This window comes from Corythoichthys intestinalis, chromosome 7 (genome assembly GCF_030265065.1).
Source record: "Corythoichthys intestinalis isolate RoL2023-P3 chromosome 7, ASM3026506v1, whole genome shotgun sequence".
Lineage (NCBI taxonomy): Eukaryota > Metazoa > Chordata > Actinopteri > Syngnathiformes > Syngnathidae > Corythoichthys > Corythoichthys intestinalis.
Window position 1 is genome coordinate 53,949,133 of NC_080401.1, and position 24,138 is coordinate 53,973,270.

Genomic DNA, 24,138 nt, shown 5'->3' on the forward strand with positions numbered 1-24,138 from the left:
GTTACATTGCGTTATGTTAGGCTACATTACGTTACATTAGGTTGTGTTATGTTACATTAGTTTACGTTACGTTAGGTTACATTGCATTACATTATGTTAGGTTACGTTAGTTTGCGGTTTGTTAGATTAGGTTAAGTTGTGTTACGATAGGTTACATGTCACGTTACATGTTACGTTTATGTTATGTTTAAGTTATTTGATAGGGATGTCCCCGATCTGATCATGTGATCAAAAATCGGGCCAATCGCACCATTTTATTTTTCAGAGGCTCGGAATCGGGTGAAAAGCATCGGGTTTTTAATATATTTGTATGTGTATGTATATATATATATATATATATATATATATATATATATATATAAATATATACACACAGTGTTGGGCACGTTACTTTAAAAAACTAATTAGTTACATTACTCACTACTTCTTCCAAAAAGTAACTGAGTTAATAACTGAATTACTCTATAGTAAAAGTAACTAGTTACCAGGGAAAGTAACTATTTCTGCTTCTTTAAAAAGAACTTGTATGTCAAAGAATTTGAAATTTTGTGAGCAGTATTCGAGTCAGTGGAATAGAGAAGAACAGACAGGTAGTTAACTTGTTAGGTGTTTCAGCAGATTTGAATTGCTTACCACAGATGTCGACAAAAGCTTTGCGCCGGGACATAAATTACACATTACATGCAGGTTCTTTCCTTTAATTTCGACAAACATGAAATAGTGTCTTTATCTCCACCGCTTAAGGGACAATTTGTCTTCTGAATGCTCTGCCATCCTGACCCTGTGTATCTGTTTTGCGTGTGTGTGTGTTTGCCGCACGCGCTGTTCCGGTTTGCTTGTGGAATCACCGGCTCTGATTGGCTTACCACAACACATGACTCTAACCCTCAGCCAATCACAATCACTTCCATCGCATATCTCGAAGGGGATGTATTCAGGTAGGCTCGTTTCCCGACAATTCACGTCACTTTCAAAGCGTCTGCCGTCCTCAAGATGGAAGCAGAATTATTGCTAGCTGACAGTGGGAGATGGGCACGAGGCTAGCATCAGGTGTAGCAAACACAGAAACGTTACCAAACTTTGGAAAGCATTGTCTAATTGAATGAGCAGGGACAAACAGCTTGGAGTCAGAAGTACATGCGCTATTCTCAAACCTGAACGCACCCCAAGTCTTGGATGACAAATCAACAGAGCAGAGAGTCGACTTGACACGGCTGGTAGTTTTTTCAATTTATTCAGAGTAAGTAACGCACCGCTTTTGACCGTCAGTAACGGTAACGGCGTTGTGACGGCGGAAAAAGTAATTAGTTAGATTACCCCGTTACTGAAAAAATAACGCCATTACGTAACGGCGTTATTTATAACGGCGTTACTCCCAACACTGTCTATATATATATGTATATATGTGTATAGGGCTAAAAAGTAACAAAATAATCCAGAAATACAATGACATTGCCAAAAGAAACAAAAACATGTATGTTTTATACTCCGCAACACTCCCGGAAAATGCAGAAGAGGTACTGTAAACAGTACAGTACTGTAACATGTTTGGAACTTTTGTTCAGATTAAAACAAGAAAAATTTGTATCGGTTCGGGAATATGGTTTTTTTTGTTATGTTTATGTTGTGTGTTGTTATATGTTGTATTTGTTATGTTATGCTATGTTTGTTTCGGTTACTCCGTTGACATTCGTCCCCTCCCCGGATGGCGGCGATGGAGATACGCCACCGCAGAAGAAGAAAAACCCGGAAGTTAGCAAAACCTTTTTCCCAACAGCGAGAGAGACGACACCTCGAATTTAGCGTATGAATTTCTTCCTTTCTTTTGTCCCGTTTGTTTTTCCTCACTCGATACACATTTGGGAACGTTTTATCTTCGGAATAAATGATCAATTTCCTCCGGAAAACCTTGTTTTCATAGACTTGGGAGCCGTTAGCTTAGCATGCTAGCTGCGAACGGCAGATGTATGTATAGGAAAAGCGACTAAAATGGAATGTAAATGCAGAAAGAACTGAATAATTTCTGCATTGAGGTTTCTTAAACCGTATATTGTTACCTGTGAGTGATCCCTAAACGTTCAAAAGATTTACAGTAATCGGGACTTTATTACTGCGGTCGAGTCGGTCACGACGTACGATGCCGCTGCCATTTGAGTTCCACCCATATAATAAATTATCGTGTTGTAAAGTGTAATCAAGCCGAAAATCCTATGTAGGAAATTACGCTAAATCTTAATAACAATGCTCATAAAAATGACCCCAACAAAATGTTAAGTTTAGTCTGAGTGGCTTCACGTTTCTTGTGTGTTTTGACATATTTGGCCCTTAGAGATGATTCTGAAGAAACATGGAAGCAAATCTATAAAAAGAAAAAAAACTGCGAAAAAGAAAAGCTATGAACTATCAAATATTGGCAATTATGCATCGGTTGTTTCCTTTTTTTTTTGTTATCGTTTTCACTTTAAAATGAAAATAATACATTTAAATGTTTTTTTTTTTTATGTCAAATGTATTTTTGATGAAAAAAATAAAAAATATATACATTTAATAATTATAATTTCGTTTTTAAAAAGAAAAAAAACATTTTAATGACGGTGTTTCCGTTTTTAACGAGAAATCAAAAAAAGATATTTTACTGAATAAAAAAATTTTTCATTTAATTTAAAATCTAAATATATATTTTTAGCATTTTTAATGTAAAAAGTATTTTTAATTAAGATTAAAATCAAATGAATAAAAATTCAAATAATTTACATAAACTTACATACATACATTAAAAACAAAAACATTTAAATGAGTTTTCCTGTTTTTAACTTGAAAAATCAAAACACAAATATATTATTGAATTTTAAAAAAATCAATACATAAAAATCTGATAAAAATATAATGAACTAAAAATCAAATGAAAAAAAAATTTACATGCACTTTTTTGTTCTCATTTTAAAAACAACAAACATTTTAATGATCGTGGTTTCCTTTGTTTTTTTTTTTTACTTGAAAGATCAAAACAAAAAATGATATTTACTGATTTAAAAAAATGTTTAATAAAATAAAAATCTAACAAAAAATCCTGTTTTGTTTTTTATTTGAAGAATGTACGAAAATAAAAAAACATTAAAAAACACACAAAAAAAGAACATTTTAAAAAACTAAAAACAATTAAAAAAAAAAAAAGATATTTGCTGGTTTTATAAAATTCAAAATACCTTTTAAAATAATAAATTAATACAAAAAAATCTGATAAAGATATTTTTAAAAATATAATGAGTGAACTAAAAGTCAAATGAATGAAAATTTAAATAATTTTCATGTATTTTTTGTTCTCATTTAAAAAAAAACATTTTAATGATTGTTGGTTTCCTTTGTTTTTTGTTAACTTGAAAGATCAAAACACAAAAATGATATTTACTGATTTAAAAAAATGTTTAATAAAATAAAAACCCTAACAAAAAATCTTGTTTTGTTTTTATTTGAAGAATGTACAAAAATATAAATACAGCACATTAAAAAACTAAAAAAAAAAGAAAATTTAAAAAAAAAAAAAAAAAAAAAAAAAAGATATTTACTGGTTTTATAAAATTCTAAATACCTTTTAATATAATAATTGAATACTAAATAGTTTCTTCCTTTTTACCTAGAAAATGTTTTTTTAAAAAAAATTTAAATAAAATTTAGTATCTTTACTGTCTTAGGCTCAATTGTGACTCATTGCCTGCCATTGACGACATTAACTGTCCAATTCATGTAAACTGCAAGGACCGACTCTGAATCCTTATCTTTCAGACCCATTGATGAACAGATTGGACATCTAGCACCATCAATGGCAGACAATGAGTCAAAATACAGAATAGTTGTTGAGAATTTTGACAAAGTTTATTCATACATTCATCGAATTATCCTGGAATATTACCACTGCTGCTATATTCATATTTCACTCTTCTTGCTTCCCCAGCGTCCCCTCACCCAAAGATGAACACCCCGGACGACCCCGAATCCCCCCACGTCAAAGAAGAAGACGACGACGACCCCGACTGGACCGTTCCCGACGACGACCCCGTCAACCCCGAGCCCTCCAACCTCCCCTTAAAAATCGTGCTGGTCAAACTCGACGACGACGCCGGCCCGAGCTGCGTGGGCGGCTTCGTCCAAGGCGAGCCGTCTCGAGCCGGCTCGTCCGACGACGTCACGTCCCACTCGTCGGACGAACCCCCCAAAAAAGCCAAAAAACAATTCCCTTGCTCCGAATGCGGCAAAACCTTCGGCGACCGCGGGATTCTCAACCGCCACATGAAGAGCCACACGGGCGAAAAACCCTTCTCCTGCCCGGCGTGCGAGAAAACCTTCAGCCGCCACGACTGCCTCATCTCGCACATGCGCTGCCACGCCGAGGAAAAACCCTTCCACTGCTCCCTGTGCACGCAAACCTTCCGCCACCGTCAAAACCTGCGCTCGCACTTGAGGTGCCACATCGGCGAGAAACCTTTCTCCTGCCCCACCTGCGGCAACACCTTTTCCACCAACGCGCACTTAAAAAGACACGTCAGCATGCACACCGGAGAGAAACGCTTCGTCTGCGCCATTTGCCAAAAGCGCTTCACCACCAAAGGCAACGTGGTGTTACACATGCGAATCCACACGGGCGAGAAGCCGTTCACCTGCGACGTGTGCGACGGGACGTTCGCCACCAAGACGCACTTGACGCGCCACGCCCGCACGCACACCGGAGACAAACCCTTCCCGTGTCACGTGTGCAACCAGCGATTCGCCCTGAAGGAAAACATGCTGACGCACTTGGAAGAACACGCCGGCGAGGCCCCGTACACCTGCGTGGCCTGCCCGGCCACCTTCGACACCAGGAAGGAACTGTCGAAGCACAACCGCACGCACGTCGGCGAGAAAGTCTACCCCTGTCCGGTGTGCGCGAAAAGATTCTCGAGCAAGAGCAACATGACGGCGCACATGAAGGGGCACTCGGGCGAGAAACCGTTCACCTGCCCCTTCTGCAACAAGGGCTTCGTCAGCAAAGGCGACATGATGAGACACAGGGTGACGCACACCGGGGAGAGACCGTTCGGTTGCGACGTGTGCCATAAAAAGTTCACGCGCAAGTTTCACGTCACCAAACACAAGTGTCCCGGCGTCAGCAGCTACATCGACGATTTCAACGAGAGTGAAAGTTTCTGAGGCGGGGGTTTACTCGTAATTTATTAAGCGCCCTCGATACAGATAGTCCAATGAATTCGAATTGCGAGGAACGGTAGCGAGTAATCATGTTTCGACGAAAGTGAAAGTTTCTGATGTGGAAGTTTATTCACAGCTCATCGGTCAGCGAAAGCCAATGAGTTGACGTCAGTTTCATAACAAGCTTGAATACGTACGTCGTGAAGATAGGAGCTTTTAATAGTAGCCTTGTTGTCATGTTTAGCTAGCGCTTTGTGTTCTGTGTATCATGTAACGCATACTATGTGTACCATGCTGTGGCATTGTCAAACATTAAAATTAATTTTACCAAGCAGATATGTGAATACATTTGTTTATTACGACACTGAAAAAAAAAACCTGGTTAAAGGGTGAATGTTTTGAGTACTTTTTGTCATAATTTACTCGCGTACTATACAGTGTATAGTATGAAGCATGTTGACACAGTGACACACTGTGTTGACACTGTGGATACTGTGTCATTGAATACTGACACCTGCTGGACATAAAAAATTCCTACAGGCAACCCACTTGACAGTCTGACACTGAATTGACGACAGTAAAATCAAATCATTTAAGTCTTTGCATTCGTATTGCATTATTCCATATCTTTAAATTATGTGAACATATAATGTGAAAATGTAAGTAATAATGAATGGGTGAATGAGGATGTTTGTGGACTTTTTGTTCTGATAAAATCTTATTCAAAAACAGCTTTTTTTAATATTTAAAATTTAGTTGGTTCCTTTTTATCAATTTTTTTTTAAACAAGCAATTTCACCTGCTTTGGACAACACAGTCACATGGAACCAACGATGCCAGCATGCACAAGAATTTCTCAGCCACTTGAAAGAGGTTTGGATAAGATATCCATTGGCTCCTCCAGTATTGAAGTAAATCTGCATTGCGTGCCATGTTCGGCTCAGCCGTTCATCGTTGCACTTTTGCAATTTCATCTACAGTTGCATTGCCTCCTTGACTCCCCACTTTGTCTTGGTCATCGAAGTTATGGTGACCATATTTTGATTTCCAAAAAAGAGGACACTCAACCCGGCCTCAAGATACTTGAATTTTACTCGAAGTTCACTCAAAGATGCCTATATCACAAATATATTTAAAGTGTGCCCCCTCACTCTGGATGGAAAAATAAATAATGATGTGTATATATATATATATTATATATATATAATGCAGACCCATGGAAATGGTAGTCCAGTCAATACACTTAGACACAGTAGGCTATGTGCCAACTAAACATTTTTATAAATTACTATAGCAACAATTGTGCTTGAAAAATTGTTATTCCCATTCAATTGATATTCTCATTCAATGTTCTACATTGCACACACAGAATAACCGGAAAAAACTGACAAACTATTCAACCAGCATGTTTCCAAACGCAGCAGTTCAAAACTACGTTTCCCATAATGCCTAGCGCCTAAAACTAAACGCCTGCGTCCGAGATATAAATACCTGGATAAGCACTAACTATCTTCTACTTAACCCTGAAAAGACAGAAGTCCTTATAATAGGCCCGAAAAGTGTGAGAGACTCTTTAGCTGCCCAAATAGTCACTCTGGACAATGTAAGTGTAGCCTCCAGCACCACAGTTAAAAACCTAGGAGTTTTATTTGACCCTGACTTATCGTTTAAAGCACACATTAAACAAACCTGTAGAACGGCTTTCTTTCACCTGCGCAACATCGCCAAAATTAGAAATATTTTATCTAAAAGCGATGCAGAAAAATTAATTCACGCGTTCGTTACATCGAGATTGGATTACTGTAACTCCCTACTTGCAGCTTGTCCAAAAAGTTCTCTAAAAGGTCTTCAGCTAGTCCAAAACGCAGCAGCAAGACTTTTAAGAGGAACCAATAGAAGAGAGCACATCACCCCTGTGCTCCAGGCACTTCACTGGCTTCCAGTCGAGTTTAGAATTAAATTTAAAATACTCCTTCTTACATTTAAAACCATTAATGAGTTGGGGCCATCTTATCTCACCGATGCTCTGGTTCCATACCGCCCCAACAGAACACTCCGATCTCAGAATGCAGGTCTACTGGTAGTTCCCAGGGTTTATAAAAGTACTGTCGGAGCTAGAGCCTTTAGCCACCAAGCCCCTGTTTTATGGAATCAGCTTCCAGCTAGTATTAAAGAAGCCGAGACAGTCTGCACATTCAAGATTAGATTAAAAATGTTCCTATTCGACAAAGCTTATGTTTAGGCTAGTTGAAGTCGGAGTAGACTCACAGTTTAGTCTAAGCTCCACTAGAAGCTATAATGCTGGGGGAAGTACAGCCGCTGAGTTCTATCTCCTTTTCTTACTCTACCTACCACTTGTCTTACTTTATTTCTATTTTCCAATGTTAATATCTAGTTGTCTAGTCTCTTCATCACTAGTCACCTGGTGTCCCCTTTCCCCCCTCCCCTCTGGGGAGGGGCTATTTTTCAGCTGCAGCCTCCTGACTGTCCGGACCCCTGGCTGGATAGACGTCCTCGCTGCTACCCCCGTCTCATCTGACTAGAGGGACCTCTTCTTGCTCCTTTACTCCACTGTATTTTTACGGACTGTAACTTCGCTTGCTAATTCCCATTAGCAGTTCTGGGGTTCCTGTCTATCCGTCCTGGGAGTGGATCTCTCCTGACTGTGGTACTCCCCGAGGTTTCTCATTTTTCTCCCAATTGACTCTGGAATTTTTTGAGTTTTTCCTTGCCGGCATGGAGGGTCTTAAGGATAGCGGATACCCAGGACTTGAACTGTATCTATTCATCTTTGTTGCTTCATTTCTAATTATGTATCATATTGCCTCTGTAAAGCCCTTTGAGACTTCTGTTGTGATTGAGGGCTATACAAATAAAATTGATGACATGTTGATGACCCCGAAACGCAGTGTCAGTAATAAAATTAACAGGAATATTTACAATAATAAGTTGAAAATGAGCATTTTTTTTGTTTCCCATCATTCTTGAGGGGAATTCTAAATCAGGCTGCTTGGGACAACTATACTTATCGCCAAGATCGTCATCCATTGAATATGGCACGCCTGCCGGTGTCGTGCCAATGTGGTTACCTCAGTCAGAAATTGTATCCCCTGGGCAGAGCCAAATGGAGGTAAGATTTGTGTCTTTATTATTCAATCCAAAATATAGTTGCTTCAATAAAAAAAGTTGCTTCAATCAAAATATATATATTTTAACCAAAAAAAGTCACTTCAACCAAAAAAAAACAAAAAGGTTTGAATGCAAAAATAAATTTGAAACTCAAAAAAAAAAATTTTTTTTTTTTTTGGATGAAGTCAATGTTTTTTTGCTTCAAGCAACTTTTTTGATTGAAGTAATGTTGATTTTTGTCATTATTTAATCAAAAAAATAAGTTGCTTCAAAAAAAAAAAATTTTTTTTTCAAAAAGAAAATCACTTCAATCAAAAAAAGAGAAACATTTCAATGATGGTAAAAGTTTTTGAATGTGAATAAATATTTGAGATTGAAAAATTTGCATTTGAACACTTAATTTTTCATTGAAAAATTTTCTTTGAAGCAATCCTTTTTGTGTTTGGGCCATATTATGGATAGGACATTTGTGTCTAAATCATTTAATCCCTAAAAAAAGTTGCTTCTATCAAAAAATATATATACTGTATTTTCAAAGAAAAAAAGTCATTTGATTTTTTTTTTTTGTTGTTGTTGAAATTTATATGCAAAGCAAATGACCGTCTAAGTTGCTAGTCACATGATCTGAAAAATAATTTTGACCCATTATAAAAATATTTTTTTTTTGTTCATTTCATTCATTTTTGTTACAGTTTTATTGCTTTACAACTTTTATCTATACAGGAAAGTCAATTACATGCAATGACACTTTTTGGCCACCAGGGGCGGCTTGCCCCCCCCTTAAACTCCGCTTATGAGACTACTTTTCATTGGGTCAAAGTGTTTTGTCAGTGTTTTCCCGTGATAAGATATACTTAAATATCTGCAGAAACGCGAGGGGTGTACTCACTTTTGTGATACACTGTATTTGTAGATTACAAAAACACATGTGAAACTCACAGATATATTTGTGGATCTCGAAAATACATATGAAAATCTTGGTAATATTTGTGCATCTACAAAAGATAAGATATAGGCTTGGTAAGATATAGGCTGTTATTATTTTCATGATTAGAAGATGCAGGCATTTGCAAATAATTTTATGTTTTTGTCTATCTGATGACATTGTTTAAAAAAATAATAATCAGACTTCATGTTCATTTTGGCAGATCCGGCAGCTCTCGTGCATGTAAAATAATAATATAAAAACATTGGGGGGAAAGAAGGAGATGAGTCGTTGACGGCTTTCTTCACTTTATTGTGGCAAAAACAAAATAATAGCGGACTGCCTTCACATTCGACCGCAAAGTTTTGCTTCTCGCTCATCTCCGCCTCACCTCGTACTACCAGCTACTACTACTTCCAGTCCCGGCGTCTCTTCAACGGATTGTGCATAGTGTCTTGTTATGAGCTTTTTGTTGACAAAGGTATCGAACACACGACGTGCTGACAACTTTGTTTCTTTATTAACACATGGAGCTAACAGTACAAACACTGCTTGAAGGAAGTGGCGTCTAATGGCGTGAGGAAATGTAGTTTTTTCACACAAGCGAACAGACTACAAAGCACCACTTCAGTGTTGTCCCGAGACTACATTTCCCATGATTCACTGTGTGACTTGAGCCGCTCGCTGATTCGCTGCGCGATTGACTCAATGCCAACACGCTTGTTCGTCAGCTGTCAGCGGCTCTCGTACAACACCAACTAGAATGCTATCGAGCAATCACCGTGAAAGAAATGCCGAACCATACAAATGCAATTCAATGCTTGAAGCATGAAGGTGGAAATGCATACTACAAATACAAATAAATGTGCACAAACTCACCGGCGGTGTGTGTCTCTTACGGCAACGTGACCGTGAATTACCGCAACGCTGACCCGCTTATTTGCACATCTACACGCCTTTCCCGATTGACAGTGGATTAACCCTTTCGGACAAGATCGTAGATGACGCACAACTTAAACACGCTTAACCTAGCGAACGCAACAACAACTATGATCGGGGATTGCCACGAGTTGGCTTTCGGCTAACGTCGCTAGCTTATACTGTACATTCCACAGCAGTTGGCAGCTCTGCTTTGACAAAGTCATTAGTCATCTATCCAAAAATCACACTTACCTTTTGGCAAATCCTTGATCATAAGCAGACCGGTTAAGGAAGCAGGCATCTTCGAAGTGTTTGTAGCAGAGAACACGACTCGCTGATGGCGTGAAATTCATTTGCTTCGTGAGAACGAAAGATGTCCATTTACGTGCTCATCTATCGTTTGGCCACACAAACAACTTTTCGTTAGAGTGAGAACAAAACATCGCCACACACCGCCGCGGCATCTTACCGAGAAACAATGCAACAAACAATACTGTTCTATGGCGGACTTCCCTCGCACTTCTAGGTGTGACGTCATTTCCGAAGATTGCCGAAGAAAAGCATTTTCGTTGTCAAGGGCGTTGCTATGAGTTAAACAAAGAATCTGGAAGGGTTGCGTTAAAAAAATAACGAAAATATGCTTAGAATTGTTTAGCCATTGATATTATTCAAAAACATGGTTGGCCAACCTTACTTCACATTTCCGCTTTAATGTTTGACAATGCCACAGCATGGTACACATAGTATGCGTTACATGATACACAGAACACAAAGCGCTAGCTAAACATGACGACAAGGCTCCTATTAAAAGCTATCTTCATGACGTACGTTTTCAAGCTTGTTATGAAACCGATATCAACTCATTGGCTGTCACTGGCCGATGAGTTATGAATAGGGTTGTTCCGATCATGTTTTTTTGCTCCCGATCCGATCGTTTTAGTTTGAGTATCTGCCTATTCCGATATTTCCCGATCCGATTGCTTTTTTTTTTTGCTCCCGATTCAATTCCAATCACTCCCGATAATTTTTCCCGATCATATACATTTTGGCAATGCATTAAGAAAAAAATGAATAAAACTCGGACGAATATATACATTCAACATACAGTACATAAGTACTGTATTTGTTTATTATGACAATAAATCCTCAAGATGGCATTTACATTATTAACATTCTTTCTGTGAGAGGGATCCACGGATAAAGACTTGTGACTTTGTATATTGTGACTAGATATTGCCATCTAGTGTATTTGTTGAGCTTTCAGTAAATGATACTGTAGCCATGCCCAAATGCATGATGGGAAGTGCACCCACGACTGTGCGTAGTGGTACCAATTGATATGTCTTCTCTGCGTTGGAAAATAACATAGGGTGTTAAGAAAAAGATCATTTACTACCTTTCTTCCCCACATTGCTTCCCACGATATTTCTAATCGTAGGGAGAGGGATTGTAAGGCTTTAGCCAATTAAAAAAATGCTCCAAAGACTGCCAAAATTCACTCTACTCATTTTACGCTGCCTTTTAGCTCTATATATAGGTATAACGGCGCCATTACATATTGAATGCGACAATGCGTGAGTGGGTCGTGCAGCGCCCTGTGTTAATTGCGTTACATATTTTAACGTGATAAATTAAAAAAAGAAATTAATTACTGCCGTTAACGGGATAAACTTGATAACCCTACCTTAAGCCTAAGCTAAAGACTCTGGATGAGTGTAACATATTATGTCTGTAACGTTAAATACAATTAGAAAACGATTAAAAAAAAAAAAAATATATATATATATATATATATATATATATATGTATATATATATATATATATCGCGTTAACGGGCGGTAATTAATTTTTTTAAATTAATCACGTTAAAATATTTGATGCAATTAACGCACATGTCCCGCTCAGACAGTATTCTGCCTTTTGGTAAGTTTTACAGCAAGGCTTTTTGTACTGTCTAACAGCGAACCCTTGTGGTCACTTTGCGACATGGTTTATTGTTTTCTTGCCAGTTCAATATGGCTGCACGACATCTCGGGCTGACGCCTACGTTGTAATGTTGTGCTTATATGATCTTTGGACAAGATTTGTCCGTAAGTATGGTTGTTGTAAAGAATGTACATATTATGTTAGTAAGCGAAATGTTACATTTTTTGTAAGAGACACTTTTTGTTTATGTTTTGTGAACCTGTATAGCGTGCTAAGCTAACGTTGTTGCTAATGCAATGCTTGTGTACTTTTTTTTGTAGTTTTACGACGGTCTAAAGAGGACAATGGTTTGAGGCCATTTTATTAATAAATCAGATGAAAAAGGAAGAAGTCTGATTATTAAGGCGTTGTTCACTAGCTGTCTAGCTTTGGAAAAAGTAGACGCTTCGGAGTGAGGACAGCATAGACAGATTTAAATGACAGTAGAGTGAAATGCCCACTACAGTCCTGATGTACCGTATGTTGAATGTATATATCCATCTTGTGTCTTATCTTTCCATTCCAACAATTTATTTTACATAATATATACTGTATATAATTTACAGAAACATATGGCATATTTTATAGATGGTTTGAATTGCGATTAATTGCGATTAATTACGATTAATTAATTTTTAAGCTGTAATTAACTAATTAATTTTAATCGTTTGACAGCCCTAATATATATATATATATTAAAAAAAAGGCATGTCCGATATTTTTTGCCGATTCCGATACTTTGAAAATGACTTGATCGGAAACCCTAACCCGACATCTCTAGTTATGAATAAACTTCCACATCAGAAACTTTCACTTTCATCGAAACATGATTACTCGCTACCATTTCTCGCAAATCAAATTCATCAAATTCATTGGACTATCAAGGGCGGTTAATAAATTACGAGTAAACTCCCACCTCAGACACTTTCACTCTCCTTCAAATTGTCCATGTAGTCGTTTACGCCGGGACATTTGTGTTTGGTGACGTGTAACTTGCGCGTGAACTTTTTATGGCACACGTCGCAACCGAACGGTCTCTCGCCGGTGTGCGTCAGCCCGTGTCTCATCATGACGGCTTTGCTGACGAAGCCCTTGTTGCAAACGGGGCAGGTGAATGGTTTCTCGCCCGAGTGCCCTTTCATGTGCGCCGTCATGTTGCTCTTGCGGGAGAACCTTTTCGAGCACACGGGACAGGGGTGCAGTTTCTCGCCGACGTGCGTGCAATTGTGCTTCGACAGTTCCTTCCTGGTGTCGAAGGTGGCCGGGCAGGCTACGCAGGTGTACGGGGCCTCGCGGGCGTGTTCTTCCAAGTGCGTCAGCATGGTGTCCTTTAGGGTGAATCGTTGGTAGCAAACGGAACACCAGAAGGGTTTGTCTCCGGTGTGCGTGCGGGCGTGGCGCATCAATTGCCACTTGGTGGTGAACGCCCCATCGCACACGGTGCAGGTAAATGGCTTCTCGCCCGTGTGGGTTCGTGTGTGTAACACCATGTTGCCTTTGGTGGTGAAGCGCTTTTGACGAATGGCGCGCTTCTCTCTGGTGTGCATGCTGACGTGTCTTTTTAAGTTCGCTCTGGTGGAAAAGGTGCTGCCGCAGGTAGGGCAGGAGAAGGGTTTCTCGCCGGTGTGGCTCCTCAAGTGTGAGCGCAGGTTCTGACGGTGGCGGAAGGTTTGCGTGCACAGAGAGCAGTGGAAGGGTTTTTCCCTGGTGTGGCAGCGCAGGTGCGAGCGGAGGCAGTCGTGGCGGCTGAAGGTTTTCTCGCACGCCGGGCAGGAGAAGGGTTTTTCGCCCGTGTGGCTCTTCATGTGGCGGGTGAGAATCCCGCGGTTACTGAAGGTTTTACCGCATTCGGAACAAGGGAATTGTTTTTTGGCTTTTTTGGGGGCTTCGTCCGACGAGTGGGACGTGATGTCGTCGGATGAGCCGCCCTGAGACGGCCCGCCTTGGACGAAGTCGCCCGCGCAGCTCGGGCCGGCGTTGCCGTCGAGTTTGATCGGCTCGAGTTTGATTGGCTCGATTTTCAAGGGGAGGTTGGAAGACTCGGGGTTGACGCGGTCATCATTGGGAACGGTCCACTGGGGGTCGTCGTTGTCGTCTTCTTCTTTGACGTGTGGGAGTTCGGGGTCGTCCAGAGTGTTCATCTTCGGGTTAGGGGATGCTGGGGAAGCAAGAAGAGTGAAATATGAATGTAGCAGCAGTGGTAATATGCTAAGATAATTCGATGAATGTATGAATAAACTTTGTCAAAATTCTCAACAACTATTCTGTATTTTGACTCATTGTCTGCCATTGACGGTGCTCAATGTCCAATCTGTCCATCGATGGGACTGAAAGATGAGGATTCAGAGTCGGTCCTTTCAGTTTACATGAATTGGACGGCTAATGTCGTCAATGGCAGGCAATGAGTCACAACTGAGCCTAAGACAGTAAAGATACTAAATTTTAATTTAAATGTTGCATTTTTGTACTGTTTTGTATTATTTTATTATATTAAAAGGTATTTTGAATTTTATAAAACCAGTAAACATATTATAAATAAATAAATATATATTATATATAACTTTTAAAAAAAATTATTTTCCTTTTTTTTTTAAAGTGTTTTTTTCATGTATTTTTATTTTCGTACATTTTTAAACAAAAACAAAACAGCATTTTTTGTTAGGATTTTTATTTTATTAAACAATATGTTTTTTAAATCAGTAAGTATCATTTTTGTGTTTTGATCTTTCAAGTTTAAAAAAAAAAAAGAAAACTAAGGAAACCATTATCATTAAAATGATTTGTTTTTTTTTAATTCAGTAAAATATGTATTTTTTGTTTTAATTTTTCAAGTAAAAAAAGTTCACATTGTTTTTAATGTAAACGAAGAATCATGTAAATTATTAGAATTTTTATTCATTTGATTTTTACTTTACTAATTATACTTTTTATATTAAAACTACTAATAAATATATTTTAAAATATATATTTAGATTTTAAATTAAATGAAAATATTTTTTTAATTCAGTAAAATATATATTTTTTATTTCTGAAGTTAAAAACAGAGGGAAACTGTCAATAAAATTACAAAAAAATATATATAATTATTAAATTTATATTCTTTTTATTTCTTCATCAAAAATACATTTTACATTAAAAAAACATTTAATATATTTTTATTTTCATTTTTAAATGAAAACAAAACAAAAAAAGGAAACCACCCATGCATATTTGCTAATATTTGATAGTTCATAACTTTTCTTTTTCGCAGTTTAAAATTTTTTTTTTTTTTTAAAGATTTGCTTCCATGTTTTTTCAGAATCATCTCTAAGGGCCAAATATGTCAAAACACACAAGAAACGTGAAGCCACTAAGACTAAACTTAACATTTTGCTGGGGTCATTTTTATGAGCATTGTTATTAAAATTTAGCGTAACTTCCTACATAGGATTTTCGGCTTGATTACACTTTACAACACGATAATTTATTACATGGGTGGAACTCAAATGGCAGCGGCATCGTACGTCGTGACCGACTCGACCGCAGTAATGAAGTCCCGATTACTGTAAAACTTTTGAACGTTTAGGGATGTCTTACAGGTAACAATAGACGGACACTGTCATTAAAATGTTTTTTTCTTTTTAAAAACAAAATTATAATTACTAAATTTATATTCTTTTTATTTTTTCATCAAAAATACATTTTACATTAAAAAAACCATTTAATATACTTTTATTTTCATTTTTAAATGAAAACACACACAAAAAAAAAAAAGGAAACCACCGATGCATATTTGCCAATATTTGATAGTTCATAGCTTTTCCTTTTCGCAGTTTTTTTTTTTTTTTTTTTTTAAAGATTTGCTTCCATGTTTTTTCAAAATCATCTTTAAGGGCCAAATATGTCAAAAACACACAAAAAACGTGAAGCCAGTGAGACAAAACTTAACATTCTGTTGGGGTCAATTTTATGAGCGTTGTTATCGTTCGGGGTGTTTATCTTTGGGTGAAGGGACGCTGGGAAAGCAAAGAGATGGGGTGAAATATTAATATAGTATTTGAAAGAAGTGGTGCTTATATGCTAGGATTATTCGATGGTATCGGTGCAACACTAGTTGAAATCAAATATATCCGCCGCCGCTGTTTTCTTCTGGTACATATGTAAAAGTAGTCCGGGCAAAACATGATGCAATGAGCTGGCAAAATTACGGTAAACGATTCCTTGAGGCGAATAAAATTACTCGGATCAATTTTTAAACTCAAGTTACTCGAGCACTCGTTTCAGCTCTACCTAAAAGTAAACCTGAAAAGCAAAAAAATGGGGAGTTATCATTCATTTTGCGTAAATATTTCAAGCTAAAGTATCGCAATTTTTTTCCCATTCATTTCATTTTTTCCACAACGTTTCAAAGTGCATGCATGGTGCTATTATATATCGTAATCAGTGTTGTCAGTAATGCGTTACTAACGCGTTACTGTAATCTGATTACTTTAACGCGTTCATTTTTCCAAGATAGTAATTCGATTAAAGTTAGTTTCCCTAGTGCAAACATGTCCAAAGTCCGGCCCGGGGGCCAAATGCGGCCCGTGGACAAATTTCATCCGGCCCCCAGCCTCTGTCATAAAATCAATAACGTCTGGCCCACACACAGACTTAATGCGAAAGAATATATTTTATTCATGCTTATAAAACACAATTATCAACTGCTGTGAAGCTATATGCTTGCATGTGAGACTTTTTTGTGAGATTAGTTTCTGTGGACTCTTATCTAATGTTCACTCCCTTTCGTCCCAGCTACAGCTAAGTTCCCAAGGTCTGGAAAATTCCCAAGTCGAGCTGTAATAAGTTTCACTTCTGTTTCACAGTAAGCATCCTGTTTTGAGGAACACCAAATAAGGAGAAGCAGTTAGAGCTGGCTCACTCTGAACTAACCAATTATCACGCACCACATACCCACTGTTATGACATGTTTTTGACCATGTGACTTTGTAAATGAAAAGGCTGCGGGCGCTTCAACAGGTGGGAAGACTTTAGCGAGGCCTAGCTTCGCATCTGCCAAAACCCCGTGTGCACGTTAAAACCTTGAGACTCGAGTGGTTTCTAACTGCAAATGGTTTTATCCCCGATGAGGTGGGAGGTTTTTCTCCTTGTGACTGTCATTTGAATAGAATACTCTGGGAGTTTTATTTCCTGACACTTAATAAATTGGTCAGCAGTACTGCTACCAGCATATGAAGTAGCTTACACGCTGCTTCTCATTTACCCACTAAAAGGCAGCAGCACTCTAAGCAACATTACCCCGTGTGACCCTTTACTCCCAATTTTCTAAAATGGCGACAATCAACAAAAAAAAAGAAAGTTGACTGAGACGCCCGACGCTTCAAGGATAGGTGGAAATTGGACTATTTCTTCTCTAAAATACGCAACAACTGTGTCTGCCTCATTTGCTGGTTTTAAAGAGTTCAATGTGAGGCGATATTACCAAACAAGACACGCTGACATGTACGACAAGATTACAGGGAAGATATGTTGCTATAAATTGAAGGTAGTTTAATTTCACAGCAGCAGTATTTCGCAAACGCCTAAAATTTGAGTATGCCACAAAGGCTAGTTGCGAGATTGTTGAAATTATGAATTTAAAAAAATAATAAAGCAAATGTGACACACACAATGGCTTGCTAAAATTTGCTTAAATATATTGGTCTACGTAAAGGACGTCAGCCAAGGTCGGCCCCCCACATTTTTACCACGCCAAATCTGGCCCCCTTTGCAAAAAGTTTGGACACCCCTGCCCTAGTGCCTGTGCATTACTATTTTGTTTTTGCCTCATAATGTATGTCATTGGAGTTGATTTCATGACTAACTTAGTCATTGGAGTTGATTTCAACCACCATTGACTCGCGCTAGCTTAGCCACCCCGGAGCCCTGAAACTAACAACTGACAAACTGCACGGAATTTTGTTCAAATCAACTCCAACGACTAAATAAACCCCCGCTAACTCCAAGATAAAGCCTAATGTCAAAAATTCTGAACTTCCCCTTTAAAATAAAGACCTAGCTGTTAGGCCTGCAAGCAGGACTGAACGGGCCTTCGCAATCTAGCGCAACTCGGACGTCACGCAACTCGGACAGTGTGCAGGTCAGGGTGGTGGCAGATCATCCTCTCAAATTTCATCGCTCTACGCTGACAGACCCTAATGTTATAGGCCAATTTTAAAATTTCAAGGGGGCGCCACTGAGCCATTTTGTTAGATTTTTTTGCAACGTTGCAAAATTATCGAAATTTACAATTTTCCGCACGTATGAGCAAATTTTGGTGACTTTTCATGCATGTTCAGGCCTCCAAATTGGCCGTTTTCATTTGCCCTGGGAAAAAAAAAAAAAAAAAAAAAAAAAAAAAAAATAATCCTTTGCAAAACAATAGGGCCTTCGCACGCTTAGTGCTCGGGCCCTAATTAAACCCCCGCTCACTCAAAGAGTAAGCCTTATGTGAAAAATTCAATTACATGCGATGACATTTTTTGTTGTCATTTTTATATTGAGGCAGCAAAAAGAGAAAAATTGGTGAAAAGTAACTGTTAAGTTACTTTTAAAGTAACTTAGTTACTTTGATAATAAAGTAATCGGTAAAGTAACTAGATTACTTTTTTTAGGTGAAATCAGTAATTAAATTACTTTTTTAAGTAATCTGTGACAACACCGATCGTTATTACCTAGAATCCTCCACCAAATCACTTTGAGACACTCCTGCCTGCTTGGATGCACTAAAACTTTCATCCCGTTTCCTCCTAAATCCGGCGTCTGTATGAGATTATCGCAGTGAAAGCTGCCACGATGCTGTTCCTGACCCGGCCCCCCTACGGGAAGCCGTGGCGCAATATCTGTAGGAGCTGTCTTGTCAACTGATAGTGAAGTCTATGGCTAGGATGATTGGACAAATATATAAATACATTTTCTCAAATTTTCCAACAGCTATTTTGTCCCATTGTTTGTCATTGACGGCGCTAGACGTCCAGTCTATTTTGACTGGGACTGTAAGATGAGCCAGTCCTTCCAGTTTAAATTTATTGGACAGCTAACGTCGTCGATGGCAGGCAATGCGTTAACATAGAAGCTCTTCCAGTAAAAGTTCTATATATTTTAGGGCTGTCAAACGATTAAAATTTTTAATCGAGTTAATTACAGCTTAAAAATTAATTAATCGTAATTAATTGCAATTCAAACCATCTATAAAATATGCCATATTTTTCTGTAAATTATTGTTGGAATGGAAAGATAAGACACAAGACAGATATATACATTCGACATACGGTACATTAGTACTGTATTTGTTTATTATAACAATAAATCAACAAGATGACTAACATTATTAACATTCTCTTAAAGCGATCCATGGATAGAAAGCTTGTAATTCTTAAAAGATAAATGGTAGTACAAGTTATAGAAATTTTATATTAAAACCCCTCTTAATGTTTTCGTTTTATTAAAATTTGTAAAATTTTCTATCAAAAAATAAACTAGTAGCTCACCATTGTTGATGTCAATAATTACACCATGCTCACTCATAGTACTAACCCATAAAATCAGTTGGACCCAAACGCCAGCAGAGGGCGCCAAACACCAAAAAACAAGCGGACATTACACTGTACCGTCATTTTATTCTGTTTGAGCGGGGCATGTGCGTTAATTGCATCAAATATTTTAAAGTGATTAATTTGAAAAATTAATTACCGCCCGTTAACGCGATAATTTTGACAGCCCTAATATATTTTTGTATGTTTTTTAAATGAACAAGGAATTTATCTGTATCAACTACGACATTTTTGGTAGCGTGACATCCCTAATTTGGATCATGTGGATTTTCGGACTGCCAAATGTTTTACCGAATTCCTCTGAGGTTTCGACGGAAGGTTCTTGAGCGGGCTCGCCGTCGAATGAGCGGGACATGACGTCGTCCGTATTGGGTTTTTCTTCGTCGGCTTCTTTGTTGTGTTGTTGATGCGCTTCGCCGACTTCGCTCTTGACGGAAACGCCGGGCACTTGCGTGAAGGCGGCGCAGTCGGATTGCTCGTCTCGACCGCTCCATGTTTCCTCTTTAATGTGGAGGTGTTCCGATGGGCCATCCTCATGTTTTTGGGTGTCCACTGACACCTGCTGGATGTCTGCACCAAACAAGGAAGATGAAAAATGATGAGATGGAGGGATTGATCACACTCACTTTTGGCATATTTGTGACACTTTCTGGCAGGTTGTGTTTGTCATAGGGCTGTCAACCGATTAAATTTTTTAATCGAGTTAATCACAGCTTAAAAATTAATTAATCGAAATTCATCGCAATTCAAACCATCTCTAAAATATGCCGTATTTTTCTGTAAATTATTGTTGGAATGGAAAGATAAGACGGACATAAACATTCAACATACTGTACTGTACATATGTACTCTATTTATTTATTATAACAATAAATCAACAAGATGGCATTAACATTATTAACATTCTGTTAAAGCGATCCATGGATAGAAAGACTTGTTCTTAAAAGATAAATGTTAGTACAAGTTATAGAAATTTTATATTAAAACTAGGGTTGTTCCGATCATGTTTTTTTGATCCCGATCCGATCCCGATCGTTTTAGTTTGAGTATCTGCCGATCCTGATATTTCCCGATCCGATTGCTTTTTTTTTTGCTCCCGATTCAATTCCAATCATTCCCGATATTTTTTCCCGAACATATACATTTTGGTAATGCATTAAGAAAAAAAATGAATAAAACTCGGACGAATATATACATTCAACATACAGTACATACTGCATTTGTTTATTAAGACAATAAATCCTCAAGATGGCATTTACATTATTAACATTCTTTTTGTGAGAGGGATCCATGGATAGAAAGACATGTGACTTTGTATATTGTGACTAAATATTGCCATCTAGTGTATTTATTGACCTTTCAGTAAATGATACTGTAGGCATGCCCAAATGCATGATGGGAAGTGGAACCATGACTGTGTGTAGTGCTACCAATTGATATATCTTCTCTGCGTTAGGATATAACATAGGGTGTTAAGAAACAGATCAATTGCTAACTTGCTTCCCCACCTTGCTTCCCATGATGTTTCTAATTGCAGGGAGAGGGATTGTAAGGCTTTAGCCAATTAAAAAAAAGGCTCTCAAGGCTGCCAAAATTCACTCTACTCATTTTACGCTGCCTTTTATTTCTCTATATAGGTAAAAGTGTGAAACCATCGGTAAAATCATCTCGCAATAATCACGTGCGATTTCCTACTGCGCATGCGCCGTAGTGAGACGTAGCATGATGGGCATCCTGATCTGTTGAAACAACGGAACCACGTAAATGCAAACATGAAATTTGTCGTATTCTTGGAGCATCACCATGTAACACCCCTTTAACACAGTTTCGCAACTCTCTTTCTACATAGCTTTGGTCGCTGCAATAACAAATAAAAAAATAAAATAAAAACGGAAGAGAACAACAGGCTGGCTAGCTGATGGGTATGCTAGTGTAACAGCTAACGTTAGATGACGTACGAAAATAGCTTGCTTTTTTCTGTTTATTGGTTGTTCCAGTCCGTCATTTGAACAGGCGAAGTAGTTTCCGACTAATACTTGGTAAAAAGAAATTCAGTTGCTGGTTGTGGTGGAGGTAAATTAATGGATACCTATTGCGTGTAGCTGAACTTGAGGTTGTAGAAAAGCTTCCAGTAGCTCGCGTTGGCGTACGTTCTCCTCCTTTGTTCGACCCAGTTCCTCTTTGTACTCGGCTAAAGTCTGTTCAAATAATTGAAAAATGTCCTGAATTGCCATGTTTAGTCGCTGTTGGACCAGCTCGCGGAGCATTCCGACTTTGCACATTTTTTACGGCGTCTAAATCCCGCTAGCTTCCCTAAAGATAAAGAGTCTACGCCGTACAATACATACAGGCACCATGGGATGTTTCAATAGCTGCCCACTGTAGTAACCACTATGCACCAGAGGTTAAATACTGTATACTTTTTTGATTAAGCTGTCCGTTAGACAAGCTAATAACAGCGCTAACATACATTTTGGCCCTTTCCGCACTCCGTAGTTTAGAATTCAAGAGAACGCACGGCGCGCTCCCATGATGCATTTGTGTAGTGTACGGCATTGACTCTAGGGAAGCGAGCGGGATTTAGACGCCGTGGAAAAAATGTGTGAAGTCGGAAAGCTCCGCGAGCTGGTCCAGCACCGACTAAACGTGGCAGTCCAGGACATTTTTCAACTGTTTGAACAGACTTTAGCCGTGTACAAAGAGGAACTGGGTCGAACTAAAGAGGAGAACGTGCGACAACGCGAGCTACTGGAAGCTATTCTCCAACCTCAAGTTCGGCTCCACGCAATAGGTATGCAACTGAATTTCTTTTTACCAAGTATTAGTCGAAAACTACTTCGCCTGTTCAAATGGCGGACTGGAACAACCAATAAACAAAAGCAAGCTATTTTCGTACGTCATCTAATGTTTGCTGTTACGTTAGCATAGCCCACAGCTCGTCACCCTGTTGTTCTGTTTTGTTTTTATTTATTTTATTTGTTGTTGTAGCGAGCAAAGACATGTAGAAAGAGCGTTGCGAAACTCAATGAAAGGGCCGTTTACATGGTGACGCTCCAAGTATACGACAAATTTCATGTTTGCAGTTCCGTGATCAGGGTATCCATCATGAGGCTACATCTCACTACGGCGCATGCGCAATCGCACGTGGTCTGAGCGAGATGATTTTTACCGATGGTTTCACACTACATTTTTATTCCGTACATTTTTTATTGGCTACCGTATTTTTTGGACTGTAAGTCGCACCAGCCATAAAATGCCCAACGAAGAGGGGGAAAAAAGATATAAGTCGCACCGGAGTATAACTCGCATTTTTGGTGGAAATTTACTCGATAAAATCCAAAACAAAAAACAGGTCATCCTTAAAGGTAATTTAAAATAAAAGTACAATAGAGAACAACATGCTGAATAAGTGTACAACATAATAATGTTACATGATGCATGAACAACGAAATGCGAATATACTGTCCTCACCAGGACGCTACGGCTCGGTCCTGGCTATAGACCCTACCCACCGACGTCACAAAATCACGTGCTTGCTGTATGGTTCCGCCCCCTTGTCCGTCATTTTGTGTCTGTATTATCAATGGTCTCAATTGATCGAGCAATTTATAATGCATTTCATGGAAGACCCGGTGCTTTCGGATACCATAAACTCACTTGATGCGTTGCATAAAAGGCGTTATGTGGAAAAGCTTCAGTTTATCCATTCGCCAGATCCATATTTGATGCCTAAATCGATGTTTTTCGACCCGCTCTCTCCGCCGTATTTGCCTGAGATCTGCTAGCTACCCTGATATGTACAACTATCTTGTCCAAACAAAATCAGCCTATTCTCACGAAAGTTTGAAAAACTTTAAGAGCTTGGAGGCTTACAAATACTTCGTTGCTGGTTGGGTGAAACAGGTCCTCGTCCACGAAAATTCGGCAGGAATCTATCTTGTGCTTGGAAAGGTGAGTTACGAAATTTTCAATTCAAAATCTTTTGTTCTTGCTAACATCCACTGTCAAGTCTAATGTATTTCATGTCATTTGTCAATGGAGCTAGGGCTTTTAATGTTTATATGGTTTAGCGATAGCACTCTCACTACATACATACGTGTATGTTGTCGGCGATTAGCCTAGCAATGATCTTAATTGTGGTTGTCAGCCCCAAACCCTCTCAATATATATTAAATGCATCTTACCAGATATAAAATGACTACTACATAATCTGTGGTAATCGTTTGGAGCCCAGTTCTCTCGTCGAATTGCAGCAGCCCATCTCGCTCTCTCCTCTCCGTGTCTCTCGGAATCCGGTAGAACTTCAAGTCTCTCCGTCTATCTTCTCTGTTATTGCAACCGACCACCACACACGCCTTCACCATTTTGATTATTAATGTTAACGAGCAGAAAAACACGTCGTAAATAGGAGGAATGTACGTAGCCATAACAGGTAAACATGATGT

At 38.5% G+C, this 24,138-nt stretch overlaps 3 protein-coding genes across 3 annotated transcripts in view; 2 read left to right on the forward strand and 1 right to left on the reverse strand.

Annotated features, from left to right (window-relative positions):
* The first annotated feature begins 1,655 nt into the window (after nucleotides 1-1,655).
* LOC130919113 (gastrula zinc finger protein XlCGF52.1-like) lies at nucleotides 1,656-5,859 on the forward strand. The gene is made up of 2 exons (XM_057841547.1): nucleotides 1,656-1,804; nucleotides 3,953-5,859. The coding sequence occupies exon 2, from the start codon at nucleotides 3,970-3,972 to the stop codon at nucleotides 5,182-5,184; it is 1,215 nt and encodes a 404-aa protein (XP_057697530.1). The 5' UTR covers nucleotides 1,656-1,804; nucleotides 3,953-3,969; the 3' UTR covers nucleotides 5,185-5,859.
* A 2,902-nt stretch (nucleotides 5,860-8,761) lies between these two features.
* On the reverse strand, nucleotides 8,762-22,201 carry LOC130918658 (gastrula zinc finger protein XlCGF57.1-like). Its single transcript, XM_057840552.1, has 3 exons — nucleotides 21,783-22,201; nucleotides 19,985-20,263; nucleotides 8,762-14,280 (listed from the first exon to the last, which is right to left on the reverse strand). Exons 1-3 carry the CDS (start codon nucleotides 21,973-21,975, stop codon nucleotides 13,040-13,042), a joined length of 1,713 nt encoding a protein of 570 aa, XP_057696535.1. The 5' UTR covers nucleotides 21,976-22,201; the 3' UTR covers nucleotides 8,762-13,039.
* Nucleotides 22,019-24,138, forward strand: part of LOC130918656 (zinc finger protein 585A-like) — an 84,823-nt gene continuing 82,703 nt past the window's right edge. Inside the window, exon 1 of the mRNA XM_057840551.1 lies at nucleotides 22,019-22,484. Within this exon, the coding sequence (XP_057696534.1) occupies nucleotides 22,292-22,484 (193 nt within the window). The 5' untranslated portion in view covers nucleotides 22,019-22,291. The remainder of the gene's footprint in view (nucleotides 22,485-24,138) is intronic.

Coding starts and splice junctions, on each gene's coding strand:
- LOC130919113 (XM_057841547.1), top strand. CDS start 3,970: ATGAACACCCCGGACGACCCCGAATCCCCCCACGTCAAAGAAGAAGAC.
- LOC130918658 (XM_057840552.1), bottom strand. CDS start 21,975: ATGTGCAAAGTCGGAATGCTCCGCGAGCTGGTCCAACAGCGACTAAAC. Junction 20,264..21,782: donor AGTTCAGCTACACGCAATAG/GTATCCATTAAT, acceptor TGTTTGGTGCAG/ACATCCAGCAGGTGTCAGTG. Junction 14,281..19,984: donor CGAAACCTCAGAGGAATTCG/GTAAAACATTTG, acceptor TTGCTTCCCCAG/CATCCCCTAACCCGAAGATG.